General features: G+C 40.4%; 1 protein-coding gene across 2 annotated transcripts; it reads right to left on the bottom strand.

The window, feature by feature from the left end:
* Positions 1 to 64: 64 nt before the first annotated feature.
* Positions 65 to 15681, bottom strand: LOC129860807 (uncharacterized). Of its 2 annotated transcripts, XM_055931587.1 has the most exons (10): positions 14963 to 15681; positions 14766 to 14828; positions 13025 to 13058; positions 4146 to 4250; positions 3422 to 3550; positions 2854 to 3081; positions 2650 to 2733; positions 2433 to 2519; positions 1224 to 1288; positions 65 to 1013 (listed from the first exon to the last, which is right to left on the bottom strand). In XM_055931587.1, the coding sequence occupies exons 4-10, from the start codon at positions 4221 to 4223 to the stop codon at positions 734 to 736; spliced, it is 951 nt and encodes a 316-aa protein (XP_055787562.1). In that variant the 5' UTR covers positions 4224 to 4250; positions 13025 to 13058; positions 14766 to 14828; positions 14963 to 15681; the 3' UTR covers positions 65 to 733. The 2 variants fall into 2 exon arrangements, with proteins under 2 accessions (XP_055787562.1, XP_055787563.1); XM_055931588.1 differs by lacking the exons at positions 13025 to 13058; positions 14766 to 14828; positions 14963 to 15681 and having other exon boundaries at positions 4142 to 4235.
* Between the last annotated feature and the right edge of the window lie 2671 nt (positions 15682 to 18352).

Here is an 18352-nt window from a genome sequence, read left to right as displayed (position 1 = left end):
TAAAAGTAGCTATTTCACACCCAAAATAGAAACTGAAAAATTACTGATAAGTTCGAAAAGGTAATGAGTATTCACAAAATATATTTTTTAATATTGCTTTTTAGTTTGACATTTCAGTGCCTAAAAACTGTACTGAATAAAAAATACATTTACAAACCTTTAAAACAAGAGAATACTGTCCCTGACCACATCTTTGATGAGCTCTAACACAGACTGGACTTTGATAACCCCAACCGAACCTATGTGGAAATTGTAGCTGTAACTCCATTAATTTCTCATTGATACATACTTTTAATTAAATACAAAAAATCTTCCATTTAAGTTACAAATCTCAAAATGGTATTATTTCTCTAAATTAGGCCTAATCACTGTATATATTTGAACAGTAGTTTCACCTGAACATTTTCCAACCAACAAGGTTATAATGGCTACCTTGCTTGGTTAAGAGTGACATCATCCAAAGTGTAAAGGCGAATTACAGTGACCAAATGAAGTTCCTCACAACAACTGTAAACCAATTTGTGGAGTATCCTTCCTTTTCCCGAAGTGTGCACTACTTCTCATCATGGATTTGAAAGTTTAGGATTGGTATAAGCATTGGCTGGATTAAGTTTTATCCATTATTAAATCCATGCATAAAAGGATGTCTCCCTTTAAGAGAAGGGTGGAGAATCAGTACACAGACCTAGAGCAGCGGAGTTACTCCTCCCTAGAGCGGGTGTACAGATGAGTCCTAAGGGTCATCCTGGAGCGACAGTCCCTCAGTCTCCGTCCCCATACTGAGGTTGTCCAGGAAGGCCACAAAGGGATGGTCCGAGCTGTGCTCCATGGCAGAGTAGATGAGGTAGAGAAGGCAAGTCAAGATGAGGAAGACCAGGATCTGGGCCCACAGAGGCACCAGGCGGCGCTCCAATGCCTGTCTCTGTAGGGTCATGGGACTGGCAGGCAGGTCTGGGTATTTAAACTGGACTGGTCGCACTGCTGCACCCTTGATAGGCCTCCGACGGGTGGCACTGGAGGAAAGAGTACAATTTTCCACATAAAAAAGGTAGACAAATAGTATGAGAATATGGAATCATGGTAGCCTCAGTAAGCAGTAACCAAAAAGTCTCTGGGACATAGCCTTATTTAACCTGAGAGATGGCTACCTTACAAATGGTGACTATTCCCTAATTGTCGTGGCTTCTGTATGTGTAGTGTTGTTTTATGGAAACTGGACTTACACAATGCCAGTGCGTATAGGTTCTGTCTCTAGGAACATCTCCATCAGGACATCTGTGACCGGCTCCTGAAGAAGAGAAACAAATCAGACCGTCTGACCCAAACAGACGAGAGGAAAGAGAAACATCCACACTACCAGTGTCCCTCACCATCTTAAATCAGATCAGGTGGAATGGCAAAGAGATAAAAGGTTAGGGGAAAGTCATAAAGCCACTTGGGGTTATTGTGCAAAAGGTTCAAAGTCCTGAAGTAAAAGTACAGTGAACCAAGACATTTCCCCCAAACCTTTTCTTAGTAAAACATTATTTTAGGTATGAATGAACACTTTGATTAATGCACTAGCTTGGTTATATACATGAACAACCCAATCAAAGTCACAGTGATGGTAAAACCATTAACAGGATAATAAAGTATACAGTGTAGACCTGCATATAAACCATAGCTCTAGTGTATGAACTGTTGAAAGAGTGAAAAGATGGGAATGAATCTGAAAGACAACTAAACAAGCTAATGTAAGTGCCTTGCTATGCTGTTTGAAAAAGGAGGTCTTTGGGGTGACACAAGGTGATCGGTTAGTCATGGTATACTTGTCCACCATCCCCATGTCCTGCTAAAAGTGAGAAAAAAAACAAATTCAAAGTATATTCCACATTCCCTCTACTCACTCTGTTAACCACAGCCCAGTGAATCACAATGATGGATTCTGAATTCTAAAGTTGAAATATGAAATATCCTTGTTTATGTTACTGAGGGAGAGAGAGGGGAAATGCAGAACGTTTACATTGTCAGAACATGTTACTGTTAGACATCAGGTATCCTATGGAAAGGAGAAAGGCCACAATCTGGTACAAGTCAACAGGACAGCCGTGAGTTGGGGAGGAGTGAGGAATTTGGGCCGAGGTCAGATCAGATGAAGTGAGAAAGAACAGGAATCACTAAAGTCCTGTCTAGCAACAGAGATGTATTGGCTGTCCATATGTATAAGGAGGAGACTCAGTATAGGGGGAAGGTTTAAATACCAGTGCTTGTGTGAATATGTCTTTGTCTGTTCAGCTGTCTGACCCATTGGGTGAAAACTTGGTTTGAGCTTTTCATAGTTGTCCGTGAGTTTTTACTCTTCTTTATTTAGAACCTAACAACATCCACCCTGTAACCACCAACAACAGCTTGTCACAGATAAGATTACTGAAATGTTTGTGAGTACTACTGACCCGGTGAGCCCTTGGCCAAGGTCCCAGAATATTACTCCCATTGTCCTTCTGTGTTCTACTACTGGAGAGAGGGCTTTGACTCTCAATCTGTGATTCCAGAGGAAACGTAAATACAGCATATCACTCATTGGTCATCACTTTAGTGGGGATTAGATATTTAGGTTGATGTGATTGGTTTTAATCTAATCTTGACAGATCAAAACAAACTTCCCTCTACCATCTCAGTAATGCTGAAGCTCTGAGAAGAGGAATAGGAGGAATCATCACGACCGCCTCCCAGAGATACAGACGGAGGCTGCACCTGCATGGGTTAAAAGTTACAAGTTGTTCAGAGCCACAGCCCAATAACAGGACATCCAAAAATATGCTCCAACAGCTTGCTTGATCCCTTAAGTTGTCCCTTAAAACCCTAAATATTCACCAGCTTTGGAGTGTGAGAAGAGTGCATAATATGCCGTTTCAAGATGGTATGTCCTAGCAGAGAGAATGTTCTGCTCAGCCCAGCTCCATGCCCAGGTGTAACAGGCGATGGGGGCAAATGCCCCGGGTGCCCCCCCTCTGCTGTTGTGGAAGACTCAGCCACATTCCCATGATTCCCTGCATTCCTCTTGGGATTGAGTTCATAGCGCCCCGGAGCTCTCCAAACCCGCTGCCAGGGTAGCATCATTATTATCCCATTACACAAAAGCATCACACTCCAGAAATAATTCCATCACCCATTTTAAATGTTGAATTTGTGAATAATTCATAAATAAAAAGTTAAAAGTAAGGAGTAACCGAGCTGAGAACCACTCCTAAAATATAACTTATTTTGACATTGAGACACAGTTTGCATTAGAACCCAGGCACAGAAATACCTAACTACTGTCACAAGGTGGCACTGCAGGCAACATTTTTTCCTTAGTTGAGGAGAATGACATGGCTGCATAGGATATTTACTATTCTTTGATCAGGGTCTCAAAATAAGATCCTAGTATGAACGCACTCACCTGTTCATTACCATGCTGATATTCCTTCTCTTCAGAACAAGGAAGACCAACAGAATAGGAGGTAAACACATCCTTGTTTGAGGACACCGTTTTGTCATCCATTTTATCATACAGAATCCACATCTGTGTCTGTAACAGTAACAAATCTTAATGATTATTCTTCACTATCAGAGTACTGGTCTGCATCTCCTGTGCCACCGTTCTGTCTTGGCAGGTTCTAGTAGCCTTTGTAGCTTCCTCTCACAGTCACCACCAGGTCTATTTATCACACACATAGATCCATTTCAAACTAAAGACATTGTACAAAGTACCATATGGATAGGTTGTATTAGCAATTACAGACAGATCAAATACATAGATTAAAAGGGGCAATTATCAGTAGCTACATCCATTTTTGGACTTATAAATTAATGATATATACCCATTGATTCTTGAAGAATGTAACTTATAAATTCCTCATGACTTTAGTTAAACTGTCGTACCCCATCAGAACCCAAAATAAGCTTGTTTTACTCCAATGTTTGTAAACAAAGCAAATGTAAACAAACATTGCATAGCATCAACACATGGTTAAAACTATGGATGGTCAGTCCTTGCATCCATAACTCGCTCTATGAATTTGAGAGTGATAACATTTCTCCAGCCCCATCACTCAGCTTTTTAGATTTTTTGTTTCAACTGCTGATTGCCGCTTTAATGTGTAGTATTTAGTAGTCTCACCTACAATGGCTCCAGCTTTGACTCCATATTTGAGCAGTGTGGCCTTAAGTTCATCTTCCGTAAACCAACAAGGGTCAGTCATCTCTGGATCTTCCTTATTTTATTCTTCCTGTGGGGACAGGAAATGAGCAGGTATGATGAAACTCACGGAAATCCCTTGACACAACTTTTACCATAACTGAGAAGTATCTTTTAAAAATGTATTTCAGACCACTGAGCAGGACTAACTGAAAAGGGAAACAGTTATGTTGATTATAATGCTAGACACAATCATGACTACTGTACTGAAAATAAGGACAATTGAATACTGATCAAAACATCAAGATAATAAGCTAGCTGCTACAGCAAAACATGAATAATCAATATAAGAACAAGTTGCACAAAGTGCTGGTTTTACAGCATTTCAAATTCCATCTCCTATAGAAGACAATCTGTTTTGTCTACAATCCGACTTATACATAAGGCTTGGTGCTAGCCCTTATTCAGGAAATAATTCAGTGTTCATATACATTCATTGACAGGCTAGCTGGCGTATTGTAAGTTGCAAAAAAAGACAAATCAGGTCCAGCCTTTGAAAGCATCAAGTATGTGTTTGAGCAGAATAGAGCCCATATACACTCACAGTATATTAGGTACACCACCCCGTTGACAAAAATTGATCGCTCCTACAGTGAGTCACGTGGCCGTTGCTATATAAAGTAGGCAGACGGGCATCGAGGAATTCCGTTACTGTTCAATTAGTTAGGATGGGCAAAACGAGTGACCTAAGCGACTGAGTGTGGTATCATCGTCGGTGCCAGGCGCACCAAATCCAGTATTTCAGAAATAGCCACCCTCCTGGGCTTTTCACGCACGACAGTGTCTAGGGCTACCGAGAATGGTGCCACAAACAAAACACATCCAGTCAGCGGCAGTCCTGTGAGCGAAAACAGCTCGTTGATGAGAGAGATTGAAGGAGAATGGCACGAATCGTGCAAGCTAACGGACAAATAACGGCATAGTACAACAGTGGTGTGTAGAATGGCACCTCGGAACACACAACTCGTTGATCCTTGTCACGGATGGGCTATTGCAGCTGACGACTACACCGGCTTTCACTCCGATCAGCTAAAAACAAGAAGCAGTAACTCCAATTGACACGCGATCAACCAACACTGGACAATTGAGAAGTGGAAAACCATGGCCTGGAACATGACATGTTCAGTTTACTTGAGTGGCCTGGTCAGTCCCCAGACCTCAACCCAATAGAGCATCTTTGGGATGAGATAGAATGGGCTGTTCACAGCATGAATGTACCGCCGTCCAATCTGCAGCAACTGCGTGAAGCATCGTGTCAGCATGGACCAACATCCCTGTGGAACGTTTCCCGACACCTTGTAAAATGCCCTGAAGAATTCAGGCTGTTCTGCAGGCAAAGGGAGGTCTGACCAGGTACTAGTTGTGTGGGCTACCTAAAACTGATCAGTGAGTGTATTTAAACAGGTGTGGGAAGAAGAGATCAGCATGACTCTAATGTGCCTGTGGGCACTCCTTCTCTGCAATACATTCTCAAATGTAAATATAGAAATACAACCGTCTAGTCAGTGGGTAGTGCAGTAAAACATTAAGCTAGAGCAAAGTCTGAAACCACACTGAATGATGGCATGGCATTGGCAACCCAGTTCTGGAAGACAGCACCTCACCCCCTCCATGGGCCCCTCCCTGCAGTCCAGTCAGCTAGGCCAACTATATAGCTGACCTTGCAGAGTTCAGGGTTGACCTTGCAGAGTTCAGGGTATCAGTTGATATGGGGCTACAACAGCTGCATGCCACCTGTGTGCTCCCTTCACTTTAGGCAGTCACCCCAGGACAGTATCAATAATGTTTAAGTTAATTTACCAGAAGATCTGCCCCATACACAATGAAACCATTATTTAAACACTACATACAACATTTTAGTATAGTACAGTAAAGTATAGTAGTAGCTAAGCTTAAACCATTTGAACATGCTTTGGTGAGCAAATGACTCTGTAGCTGTCAAACACTAGGGGCTTCAGCCATTACAGTCGCCCACATTTGGCTCAGTGTAAACTACAATTCTGACCCTGGGTTTTAACGTTTAGAAACGTCAATAGTCATCGCTTTCTAAAATGGTTTTCGAAACATATGCTGATATGCCCTTTATCATTCATGTCAGCGAGAAATAATCTTTCAAATAATTAAAGATACTGTAGCAGTTTCGCACAGATCCATACACTGTGTGTGCCTCCAGTTGATGAACTACACTTCCAGCCCAGTTAGCTTACACGCAGGTGTTCTTTGGCACACTAGCAGGGCTGGGGAGTGACTGACTACATGTAATCAGTTACATGTAATCTGATTACCAAAAAAAATTACGTTGCTAGCAAATATATTATATTCAGATTATAGAATAAAAATTTAAAAACGAAATGATTAATTATTGGATTACATCTAAATTAAGAAAGGATGTTTGCAACAAAATTAAATAAATCATGACACCTTTGTTTTCTCAATGGCATTCAATTCAGCATTGAAAGGCACAAGTGTTTCTTGGATCCTTTTTGTGTTCTTCTAATGCCTCACTAACGGAAAACAGTAAATTACACGGTAATTTTAGGTATTATCAACAGTAAAAAAGAATATATAAATTAAATCTGAAAAGTTTAACTGTAGCATACTGTAAATTGTGCTTTGTGGGAAAAATGCTGCATTTTAAATGATGCTGTAATTCCATCCCACAGAATACAGTACCGTACCCACTAGAGGTCGACCGATTAATCGGAATGGCCGATTTAATTGGGGCGATTTCAAGTTTTCATAACAATCGGAAATCAGTATTTTTGGGCACCGATTATTTTTATATATATATATATATATATATATATATATATATATATATATATATATATATATATATATATATATTTTTTTTTACACCTTTATTTAATCTTTATTTAACTAGGCAAGTCAGTTAAGAACACATTCTTATTTTCAATTACGGCCTAGGAACGACAGAATTTTAACCTTGTCAGCTCGGGGGATCCAATCTTGCATTGATTACAATGCACTCCACGAGGAGCCTGCCTGTTAGGGAATGCATTAAGCTAAGGTAAGTTGCTAGCACATTTTTTTTTATCTTCGCTTATATTTAGCCAATATTGATCAGAGTTGCCTTGTTCTATGGATATCTACACAGTTATAAAATTGGCACGGTGATGTAAGCCTACACGAAACACAGACCTTATTTTAAGTGAATCTAAAAAATATCCTATGGAATAAATGAAGGAACCGCTTTTCAGATTTTGCTAGGTGTCATGGGAATTATGACTCGCACTTTGGTTGTCAATTCTTACCATGCCCATTATTAAAATAGGATTTCCTGCATATAGAAATTAAAGTTTTTGTTTTCAACATTCATCACAGGTATCTTAAACTCTATTTTTATTCAAACAGTTGAGAGTATTTGTCTCCTAAGCAGACTTCAGTATCATTGTCACTTCAGAGCTGTGTGTGTATTTTTGTATTATATTAAGTTAAAATAAAAGTGTTCATTGTTCATTCAGTATTGTTGCAATTGTCATTATTACAAAAATGTGTGTATGATATATATACACTGCTCAAAAAAATAAAGGGAACACTTAAACAACACAGTGTAACTTCAAGTCAATCACGCTTCTGTGAAATCAAACTGTCCATTTAGGAAGCAACACTGATTGACAATAAATTTCAAATGCTGTTGTGCAAATGGAATAGACAACAGGTGGAAATTATAGGCAATTAGCAAGACACCCCCAATAAAGGAGTGGTTCTGCAGGTGGTGACCACAGACCACTTCTCAGTTCCTATGCTTCCTGGCTGATGTTTTGGTCACTTTTGAATTCTGGCGGTGCTTTCACTCTAGTGGTAGCATGAGACGGAGTCTACAACCCACACAAGTGGATCAAGTAGTGCAGCTCATCCAGGATGGCACATCAATGCGAGCTGTGGCAAGAAGGTTTGCTGTGTCTGTCAGCGTAGTGTCCAGAGCATGGAGGCGCTACCAGGAGACAGGCCAGTACATCAGGAGACGTGGAGGAGGCCGTAGGAGGGCAACAACCCAGCAGCAGGACCGCTACCTCCGCCTTTGTGCAAGGAGGATCAGGAGGAGCACTGCCAGAGCCCTGCAAAATGACCTCCAGCAGGCCACAAATGTGCATGTGTCTGCTCAAACGGTCAGAAACAGACTCCATGAGGGTGGTGTGAGGGCCCGACGTCCACAGGTGGGGGTTGTGCTTACAGCCCAACACCGTGCAGGACGTTTGGCATTTGTCAGAGAACACCAAGATTGGCAAATTCGCCACTGGCGCCCTGTGCTCTTCACAGATGAAAGCAGGTTCACACTGAGCACATGTGACAGAGTCTGGAGACGCCGTGGAGAATGTTCTGCTGCCTGCAACATCCTCCAGCATGACCGGTTTGGCGGTGGGTCAGTCATGGTGTGGGGTGGCACTTCTTTGTGGGGCCGCACAGGCCTCCATGTGCTCGCCAGAGGTAGCCTGACTGCCATTAGGTACCGAGATGAGATCCTCAGAGCCCTTGTGAGACCATATGCTGACACATGCACATTTGTGGCCTGCTGGAGGTCATTTTGCAGGGCTCTGGTAGTGCTCCTCCTTGCACAAAGGCGGAGGTAGCGGTCCTGCTGCTGGGTTGTTGCCCTCCTACGGCCTCCTCCACGTCTCCTGATGTACTGGCCTGTCTCCTGGTAGCGCCTCCATGCTCTGAACACTACGCTGACAGACAGAGCAAACCTTCTTGCCACAGCTCGCATTGATGTGCCATCCTGGATGAGCTGCACTACCTGAGCCACTTGTGTGGGTTGTAGACTTCGTCTCATGCTACCACTAGAGTGAGAGCACCGCCAGCATTCAAAAGTGACCAAAACATCAGCCAGGAAGCATAGGAACTGAGAAGTGGTCTGTGGTCACCACCTGCAGAATCACTCCTTTATTAGGGGTGTCTTGCTAATTGCCTATAATTTCCACCTTTTGTCTATTCCATTTGCACAACAGCATGTGAAATTTATTGTCAATCAGTGTTGCTTCCTAAATGGACAGTTTGATTTCACAGAAGTGTGATTGACTTGGAGTTACATTGTGTTGTTTAAGTGTTCCCTTTATTTTTTTGAGCAGTGTATATACTTTATTTTTTTAATAAATCGGCCGATTAATCGGTATCGGCTTTTTTTGTCCTCCAATAATCGGTATCGGCATTGAAAAATCATAATCGGTCGACCTCTAGTACCCACTAGTGGGTGCATGGTATTGTTGTCTCTGTCTCATTAACATATTGAGGTGTGCGTTGTAAGAGGCTACATTTGTTGCACCTGTGAGTGAGAATGCTGTACCAATTTAACTCCTATGTGGTTATAGTGCCCCATCAATTAAAAATGTTTAGGGGAAAGATTGGAGTGGCAGAAAGTCTTAAACCTTAAATGGTTGAGTATTTTGCCATGTCCTTTTGGTCTGTTTTGCCCTGTAGTCGCTGCCAGTTTGGAAGCCTTTGTTGAGACCTCTATAAGTGCAAGTGATATAAAAACACCAAATATTTATTAATATGCTGTAATTTATAAACACTTTACCAAGCAGCCAACCTGCTTCCACCAATCCCTTGTAATTACAGTAAAATACAAAACCCTCTCCTCAATAAATGTCATTAATTCATGCCGATTATGGTAGCATTTACTTTTTACAGTATAACACAGTACTGTAGGTCTACTGTTTCTCATTACACAGTACTTGCTTTGATACCATATTTATATTACAGGAACTATACTGTAATATGAAATACAGAATTTTACTTGCCATCGGGCTGCTTGTAAGTTAATATGAAATTCATGGCAACCACTTAACAGGAAAGTAATCAAAAAGTAACTGAAAGTAATCAGATTGCGTTACTGAGTTTGAGTGATCCAAACGTTACTGCTGAAAATTTGACAGGTAACTAGTAAAGGATTACATTTAGAAAGTAACCTACCCAACCCTGCACGCTAGATAAATAACTAGCACAGGTGGCAATCTATAGCTGTGTTCGAATACTAAAAGTGTGACAAATGTGCAAAAACATAAGACATCAGGAAGGGGGCAAATACTTTTTCACAGCACTGTATGTTCCTGAATGATGGACAGCTGATTAGTTTCATTTTCAGACAAAACATTTACACTTTTCAGTTAATTGATGATGAGCCTGTTGTTGATTTTGAGACACTATTTTGTGATATAAATAAAGTACAATAATAAACGGGGCTATGAATATCTGCAAGTGATCGGGGAAAAGTGATATTCCTTCATCATGGTCTATGTTTAGGATACAGTCAGTACCCTTGTTGCATTTCCACTCTGTACCCAATGGCTTTAAACCCTACATGACATACCAGAGAGAAATCACATAGGAATAGAAAGCCATAGAACACAGGTGTGGCTAAAGGATCATAGAAAACATCAAACTACTAAATAGTCCCAATGTGCTTATTTTGTTTATTAGCTTCCCAAATGATATGCAGCAATATGTTCAATGCCGTATGGCACTTATGATTTTGATATCAGAAGCTAAATAAGAGGAATAATCAGGGCAGGTTGCAGGGAGGCAGTGCTCAGGATTTAAAACTCACATCCCCATGAATAATTAACCAAAGGAACTGAACTGGTAGTATTCAACTGGGGCCTCGGAGGAATTAAATGATAGTGTCTTATTATGGTTTTCTTTTTCAACTGATCCCTCAGTGAACAAATGAGAATTGTGATTTTGACGGAGTGATCCCTGTTCAATGCTTTAGTCTAAAATATCCTCTTATCTCCAAAACATTTAATTCCCAAGGGTAATTACATCTTTGATGGGAAAAAAACACTGCTTTCAGTCAATGTCTGAAGGGAAAGGGTACAACGTTAATCAAAAGGGGGTTTGTGGTTTAAAGGGAACCAGTGAATACAAGAAGGTTTACGTAAACAGTCCTTTCTGTTCAGTGTCAGGCCTCTTCCTGACTTTTGGAACCACTGACAAAGGATTAGAAAATGACCTCAGCATTGATTCATTCATGACTGAGACACAGAGAACTAAGCAGATTTGGGAAATTAACTAAATCTTTGTTTAAACAGATAGAGGCAGTATTTGGGATTGGGAACAGGACGATAAGCTTTAGTTGCATGAACATAATTCTGCCCATTTCAGTTACAGTGCCTTCAGAAAGTATTCACACCCCTTGACTTTTTCTGCATTTTGTTGTTACAGACTGAATTTAACATGGATTAAATTGAGATTTTGTGTCTTTGGCCTACACACAATATCCCATAATGTTTTCAGACAATTTTACAAATTAATAAAAAAATGAAAAGCTGAAATGTCATGAGTCAATAAGTATTCAACCCCTTTGTTATGGCAAGCCTAAATAAGTTCAGGAGTAAAAATGGTGTGCAATAATAGTGTTTAACATGATTTTTAATTACTACCTCATGTACTCCACACATACAATTATCTGTAAGGTCCCCCAGTCGAGCAGTGAATTTCAAACCCAGATTCAACCACAAAGACCAGGGGAGGTTTTCCAATGCCTCGCAATTAAGAACACCTATTGGTAGATGGGTAAATAAAGTAAAAAAGCAGACATTCAATATTCCTTTGAGCATGGTGGTTATTAAGTACACTTGGATGGTGTATCGATACACCCAGTCACTACAAAGATACAGGTGTCCTTCTTACCTCAGTTGCTATAGAGGAAGGAAACCGCTCAGGGATTTCACCATGAGGCCAATTGTGACTTTAAAACAGTTGCAGAGTTTAATGGCTGTGATAGGAGGAAACTGAGGATGGATCAACAACATTGTTGTTACTCCACAAAACTAACCTAAATGACAGAGTGAAAAGTAGGAAGCCTGTACAGAATAAAAATATTCCAAAACATGCATCCTGTTTACAATAAGACACTAAAGTCAAACTGAAAAAAATGTGGCAAATAAATTAACTTTATGTTCTGAATACAAAGCATTATGTTTGGGGCAAATCCAATACAACATATCACTGAGTACCACTCTTCATATTTTTGAGCATGCATCATGCTGCATCATGTTATGGGTATGCTTGTCATCAGCAAAGTCTAGGGAGATTTTGGGGATAAAAATAAACGCAATAGAGCTAATTCACCTTTCAGCAGGACAATAACCTAAAATACAAGACCAAATATACACAAGAGTTGCTTACCAAGATGACATTGAATGTTCCTGAGTCGCCTACTTAGATGGCAAGAATTGGAAATGGCTGTTTAGCAATGATCAACAACCAACTTGACAGAGCTTGAAGAATTTAAAAAAGAATGTGCAAATATTGTACACTCCAGGTGTGCAAAGCTCTTTGATACTTACCCAGAAAGACGCACAGCTGTAATCGCTGCCATAGGTGATTTTAGTTTGTATTGACTCAGGGGGTTGAATACTTTTTTTTTTAATACATTTTTTTTTATATATCTTTTGCAAATGTTATAATTTGTCTTCCACTGACATTACAGAGTATTTTGTGTATATTATTGATAAAAAAATTACAATGAAATCCTTTTTAATCCCACCTTGTAACAAAACAAAATGTGCACTGTATGTAAGGCACTGTATGCTATTTTCAGAGACTCTTGGTCTTGTTCAATCAAAGCTGGTAGCCTAACTGGGTCTTCCAGGATACGTCCAATACAACAATATCCCCATTCAACGAGAAAATATTTGCACCCAAAATAATAAAAAAAACAATGCAATAGAAAGGATTTTTCTCCATTTACAAACCAATTCCCTATACCACACACCCAAAATACATAGAGATAGACATCCGAACATATTATTTAACAAAGGGGCCAACTATACTTACCATTAGTGCGATGTCTTCTGTGCAGCTCTTCTGACTGAAACGCATACGTAAATCACTGTTAACTCTCCCCTTCTCCCCATGTTTCTATTGGTCTGTACCAGTCAGAAACTTTCCCCCGTACACTTTTTTGGGGGGTTAATCAAGCTGGCCATCTCTGCTGAGGAAAAAGTACAAAACATAAAAATCCTGGATGATCTAGTCTAGCTCAGAGAAGAAAATGGGCAACTGAGGAGGACAGAGGCATTATTTGTTGACATTGTATCGAGTGGCATTTGAGGCACAGGGAGGCCAGGTATTTGTCAGTCAGTGTTCAGGGTTTCTGGTGCTTGCTGTGTCTCCAACTCAAATAACAAAAGACCCATTGAGGCAAACAGTTTTTTTTCTTCTTCTCTGAACTCAAAGCTTCCTGTAGGGCTGTGACTGTCCACTGCAGAGTAGGGCTTATGTGTTAGCCAGTCTCAAGTTATTCAGACAAAACACAAAAAAGGTATGACGATTATAGACTGCCAAGCGGTTTTGTTCTTTAACCATATGGGGGTTGTATATGGCTGTATTATAGTTGCAAAACAGCCAGGCCCTCTTAAGACAGGAAGTGTACAGAGTACAGGCCAATATGCAACAGAGCTAAGGCTACAGTACATTCAGAGCTTGATTTTCCTTGTCATATGTTCCTGGATTTAATTATTTAGATATGAAGGCCCTACAGCACCTAACATTCTATAACAATGTTCTTCTGGCCAAGTAGCTTACCATCTTGCCTGCCATTGTCTCACTGTCCCATCTCATTATCATTCTGTTCTAATAGTCTCCCAGCCAGCCTGGGTGAACATTTAATTTGGCCCACAGACATTAGATGGCTATTATTGGTGAGAATATTCCCTGCTCACTTTATTGGAAGTCAGTGAGCTCTCACACCCCTAATGTCTGCTTTCCCCAGACACCCAATTCAAACCCTGAGTTGACAGGCCCCTCTGGCCCCCTCCGTCCTCCAGATCCCTTAACTCCAGGGAGCCTACTGATGCATGTCCTGGCATAAATTAGCAAGGCCTCTGCTCTGTTTTGCTGTGTGTGTCAGACACTGGCCAGAAGATAAGGTGAATCTCAGGGAGGAGGATTAGCACTAATCCCAAACATCCTACAACGTTTAATCTCTACTGGGAGCCAATTGGAGTAATTGTCACACTGTCTCACACACCAGATGTGTATGTCTGTGTGCTTGTAATCACATACCAGGTGTGTATCTGTCTATAGAGTAATGGACTAAACAAAATAGAACATAGAAAAAGTGACATTCTAAGTGCAGAGGTTCTGGGTTGCATTTAATGGGGCCCTTCACTATTACAATTCAGGATATGATACATTCCACCATTTGCAGTTGCGTTTTAAACTCTGTGATTTAAACCGAAACCATCTCACAGAGGTATTTACTTGTTTCCCCCATTACACAGGAATAAAGGACAGCACCCAAATGTCCAGCCAGTCACATTACAACCCACTATTCATTCAATACACATGCACCTACTACTGTCAGCCTACACAGTCACTATCACAGGCAAACACTGCATTTTGTAAGCAGCAGAATAACTGTAAGATCCTCTTGTTTGAAACTGCATTTCATTCAGAAAACAATTACCAATGAATGTAGAATTAGTTTATACGTACAGTTAAAATACAAAATAATGGCATAGCCTACAGTTTACTGATGGACAGATGTATTCTATGTAATAAATCTCTCACTTACCTCCATTTCCTCCTCCTCTGGCTGTGTCCACGCTGGAGCGAGAATGGCATCCCTTCACTGATACTGTATAGAGAGACAATGGGTAGTGGGGGGAGGAGTTAATGTGTGAGCTGGAGGAGAAAGTGGTAGAGGGAGTAAAGCAGAATGAAAACTGAAAGAGGGAGAGCTTTGCAGGATCAATGGCTGACAATACTTACAAATTCATAAATCTGACAAAACGCTGCTGGAGTGGCAATTTTAGAAATCCCAGTTGCAGTGTCGGAGAATAATCAAGCAAAAATTGCTCGTCTCATGGGGATATTAAAGGGGACAAATACAAGGACTGGGAGAGAGAATGGGTCCTGGCTTTTAACAAATCCCCTTCTTAAGGGGGGTTCTTTGAATGAGAGTTCTTAAGATTCCGAGTTGGCAGTGTGCCCATGTGTGTTGGATGGTGAGGATAAAAGAGAGGGTTGTAGGGGGGCATCTATTGTGTGAGTCCCCTTCCTTTCAACCCTGGCACTCCAGTTGATCTTTGCAGGTGGCGGATGGCTGCTGAATCTTCCCAAAGATTCATTGTTTATCAACCTCTGGGTTGGAAGTTTTTTTTTGTTGTACATTTTGTTTCATCTGTTACATTGTAACTGCCGGCATTGACATTAACTTTGATATCTTCTCCCAGCACAGAAAAGTACTGGATTGACATGGAAGAAAAGAGCAGGCAAATGAAACATGTCTGAGAGAAGCAGTGGGACTCAAATCAATGCAGAAAATCCTGGTATCCTCATTCCTCAGAGAGCTTTTTCACTATTCATTGTTCAGGCCTTCTTTCTTCCTTCTTTGTCCTCTTTAAGAGTCCTCATCACTGGCAGAGGGAGAATGCCGCTTGCGGTGCAGGGATGAAGACGGCAGGCGCTGTGCCCCGCTCTTAGCCACATTCTCTCTCTATCTCTCCTTTCTCCTCCTCCCTCCATCCACTTCCCCTGTTAACACATTCCCCTCTGCTTTTAAAAAACTGGGTAAAGGGAAGGGGGATAGAAAATTAGCTACTCTATAAGTAAGAACAAGAGAGAAATAAAGTGGAAGAAACCAGAGGGAGAATAAAAGTGAATTGTTAAAGATTTAATGAGTAAAAAGGTTTAGGACATGATGTCATGACAACTTGTTCATCGCTGTAGATATTCTGATGAGAAAAAAACAAGTAAAATAGAGTAGGTTGGAGAATGGTTAGAGGGGAGTAATGAAACTACTTCCCCTCGCTCTGCATCCCCCCTCTACTCCCCCTGTCTGCCTGCATCCTGCACAGCTTGTACTGCATCAGTGCTTCTAGAAAAGCCCTCACTCAGTCTCCCCGCCGCCACCTTCCAGGCCCCCACTCTACTCTCTCTCTCCTTCTCGCTTTCCCTCAAATAGATGCATAGGCTCAGTTCATTACTGTTCACCAGGTCTCACTGAGACGCGCTTCACTGCTCTACTCACTATGGCTGAGTGCAGGGCAGGAGAGGGAAGGGTGGAGGTAGAGAGGGAGAGAAATGTTGTAATAGAGGAGAATAAATCACAATATACTTATCTCTGTCCAGATGTCTGTAAAAAACACTTCCTAGACTGTAGTTTGTGATGCCTCATATGTTGGTTTGTTTTTCTGTTGTGTGACCACATATACAGTTTCCAGGTAAACAACAATGCTAGTTTTATCCTAATCAGCACCACCCCTATTATCCCTGTGTCTGGCAACAAATGCAGCCAGCTAATGGAGTTTTCTGCTGTTTGGATTGAATCTCCACTGCTACTGCACATTACAGATGTATATGTTCATGCATGGACATTGTTAAAACGCTTAGGCCTTTTGTGCATGATATGCGTAAATACTTGACACATCAATCTAGTTTAGTTTTACATCCATTTTGCAAAATCTCCCCTTCCACATAAACTAATCCTCTGTTATGTGTCACCCTTACTTTTTTCTCTTCCACCATTTTGTTTTATCAGTGTAAGGAGGAGAGCTTTAGATTGTGTAGCCCTTTCAAAATGGAATCCCACTAAAACTAGAGTTCACTAGATATGAACTATTGAAAAATACCTTTGATATAAAAGTGAGCTTTGTCAAGAACAATTGTAATATTATGGCTCTTCAAAAAAAATCAACAAACAGTATGTCTTAAAGAGGATCTTGGTATGATGATGCAGTGAGCTCCAAAAGTTTTGGGACAGTGACACATTTTTGTTGTTGTTTTGGCTCTGTACTCCAGCACTTTGGATTTGAAATTATACAATGACTATGATGTTAATGTGCAGACTGTCATCTTTAATTTGAGGGTATTTTCATCCATATCAGGTTAACCTTTTAGAAATTACAGCACTTTTTGTAAATAGTCCCCCCATTGTAGGGGACCAAAAGTATTGGGACAAATGTACTTATGTATTTTAAAGTAGTCAAAAGTGTAGTATTCTGGTCCCATATTCCTAGCATGCAATGATTACATTAAGCTTGTGACTCTACACACTTGTTGGATACATTTGCTGTTTGTTTTGATTGCGTTTCAGATTATTTTATGCCCAATAGAAATTAATGGTAAATCATGTGTTTTGTCATTTTGGAGTCACTTTTATTGTAAATAAGAATAATATATTTCTTAACACTTCTACATTAATGTGGATGCTACCATGATTACCGATTAGTCCTGAATGAATCGTGAATAATGATGAGTGAAAAAGTTACAGATGCACAAATATCATACTCCCCCAAAAATGCTAACCTCCTCAGTTATTGTAATGGAGAGAAGTTAGCATGTCTTGGGGGTATGATATTTGTGCGTCTGTAACATTCTCACTCATCATTATATATCATTATTCAGGAGAGGGGAGGGAGAGGAGGCCTGAGACATTTATCTGTAGTTTATGCCGGCTACAGTAACTTTGACGTTGATGTGGCCAGCATACCAAATGTCAGCAGGCTTCAAGGAGGGGGGTGTGTGCCAATGCGACAGACCGAGACAAAAGAGAGGTGACGGAGAGAAAATAAATTAGAGGTTGACTCATGGGCATTAATCCTGAGAGAAAATGAAAAACTGTCTGCCAGTACAGTTTTTCATTTAATCTGATCAATAATGTATGGATCAAGATACGTGACAGAGACTTTGACTGCTATTTAGAGTGTAAAAGTGTTAATCTGATAAACGTTCAGTATTAGAGACATCTGATTTGCAGGATTAATCAGCATATTTTCTTTTAGCCAAATCTATTTACAGAAAATATACTATGTCTAAATAAATCGTGCTGTGTCATAATATTATTTCATTTCTACATTCGGTCCCCAATTGAATTAAGAAGGGCCATCTTGATGTTGATATTGACATAATTGGCATTTCATTTGATTGGATACAATTACTGAGCAGTAAATGTAATTTCATGTTGAGGGAACACAACATATGTGTACCATCAAGTGTTGAAAGTCAGCAATCTTAACCCCACAACTCTACTATAATCAGAGCTTTAGTGGGCAAGTGACACTTTATTAGACGTGCTATTTTGATGATGTAGTGGATGGTAACTCTGGGATATAATAAATACAAATATTAACACTTAAAGTGATACTTCAGGATTTTGGC

The sequence above is a fragment of the Salvelinus fontinalis genome, chromosome 8 (genome assembly GCF_029448725.1).
Source record: "Salvelinus fontinalis isolate EN_2023a chromosome 8, ASM2944872v1, whole genome shotgun sequence".
NCBI lineage: Eukaryota > Metazoa > Chordata > Actinopteri > Salmoniformes > Salmonidae > Salvelinus > Salvelinus fontinalis.
Note: the sequence above shows the minus strand (reverse complement) of the source record. Positions and strands in the feature narration are given on the sequence as shown.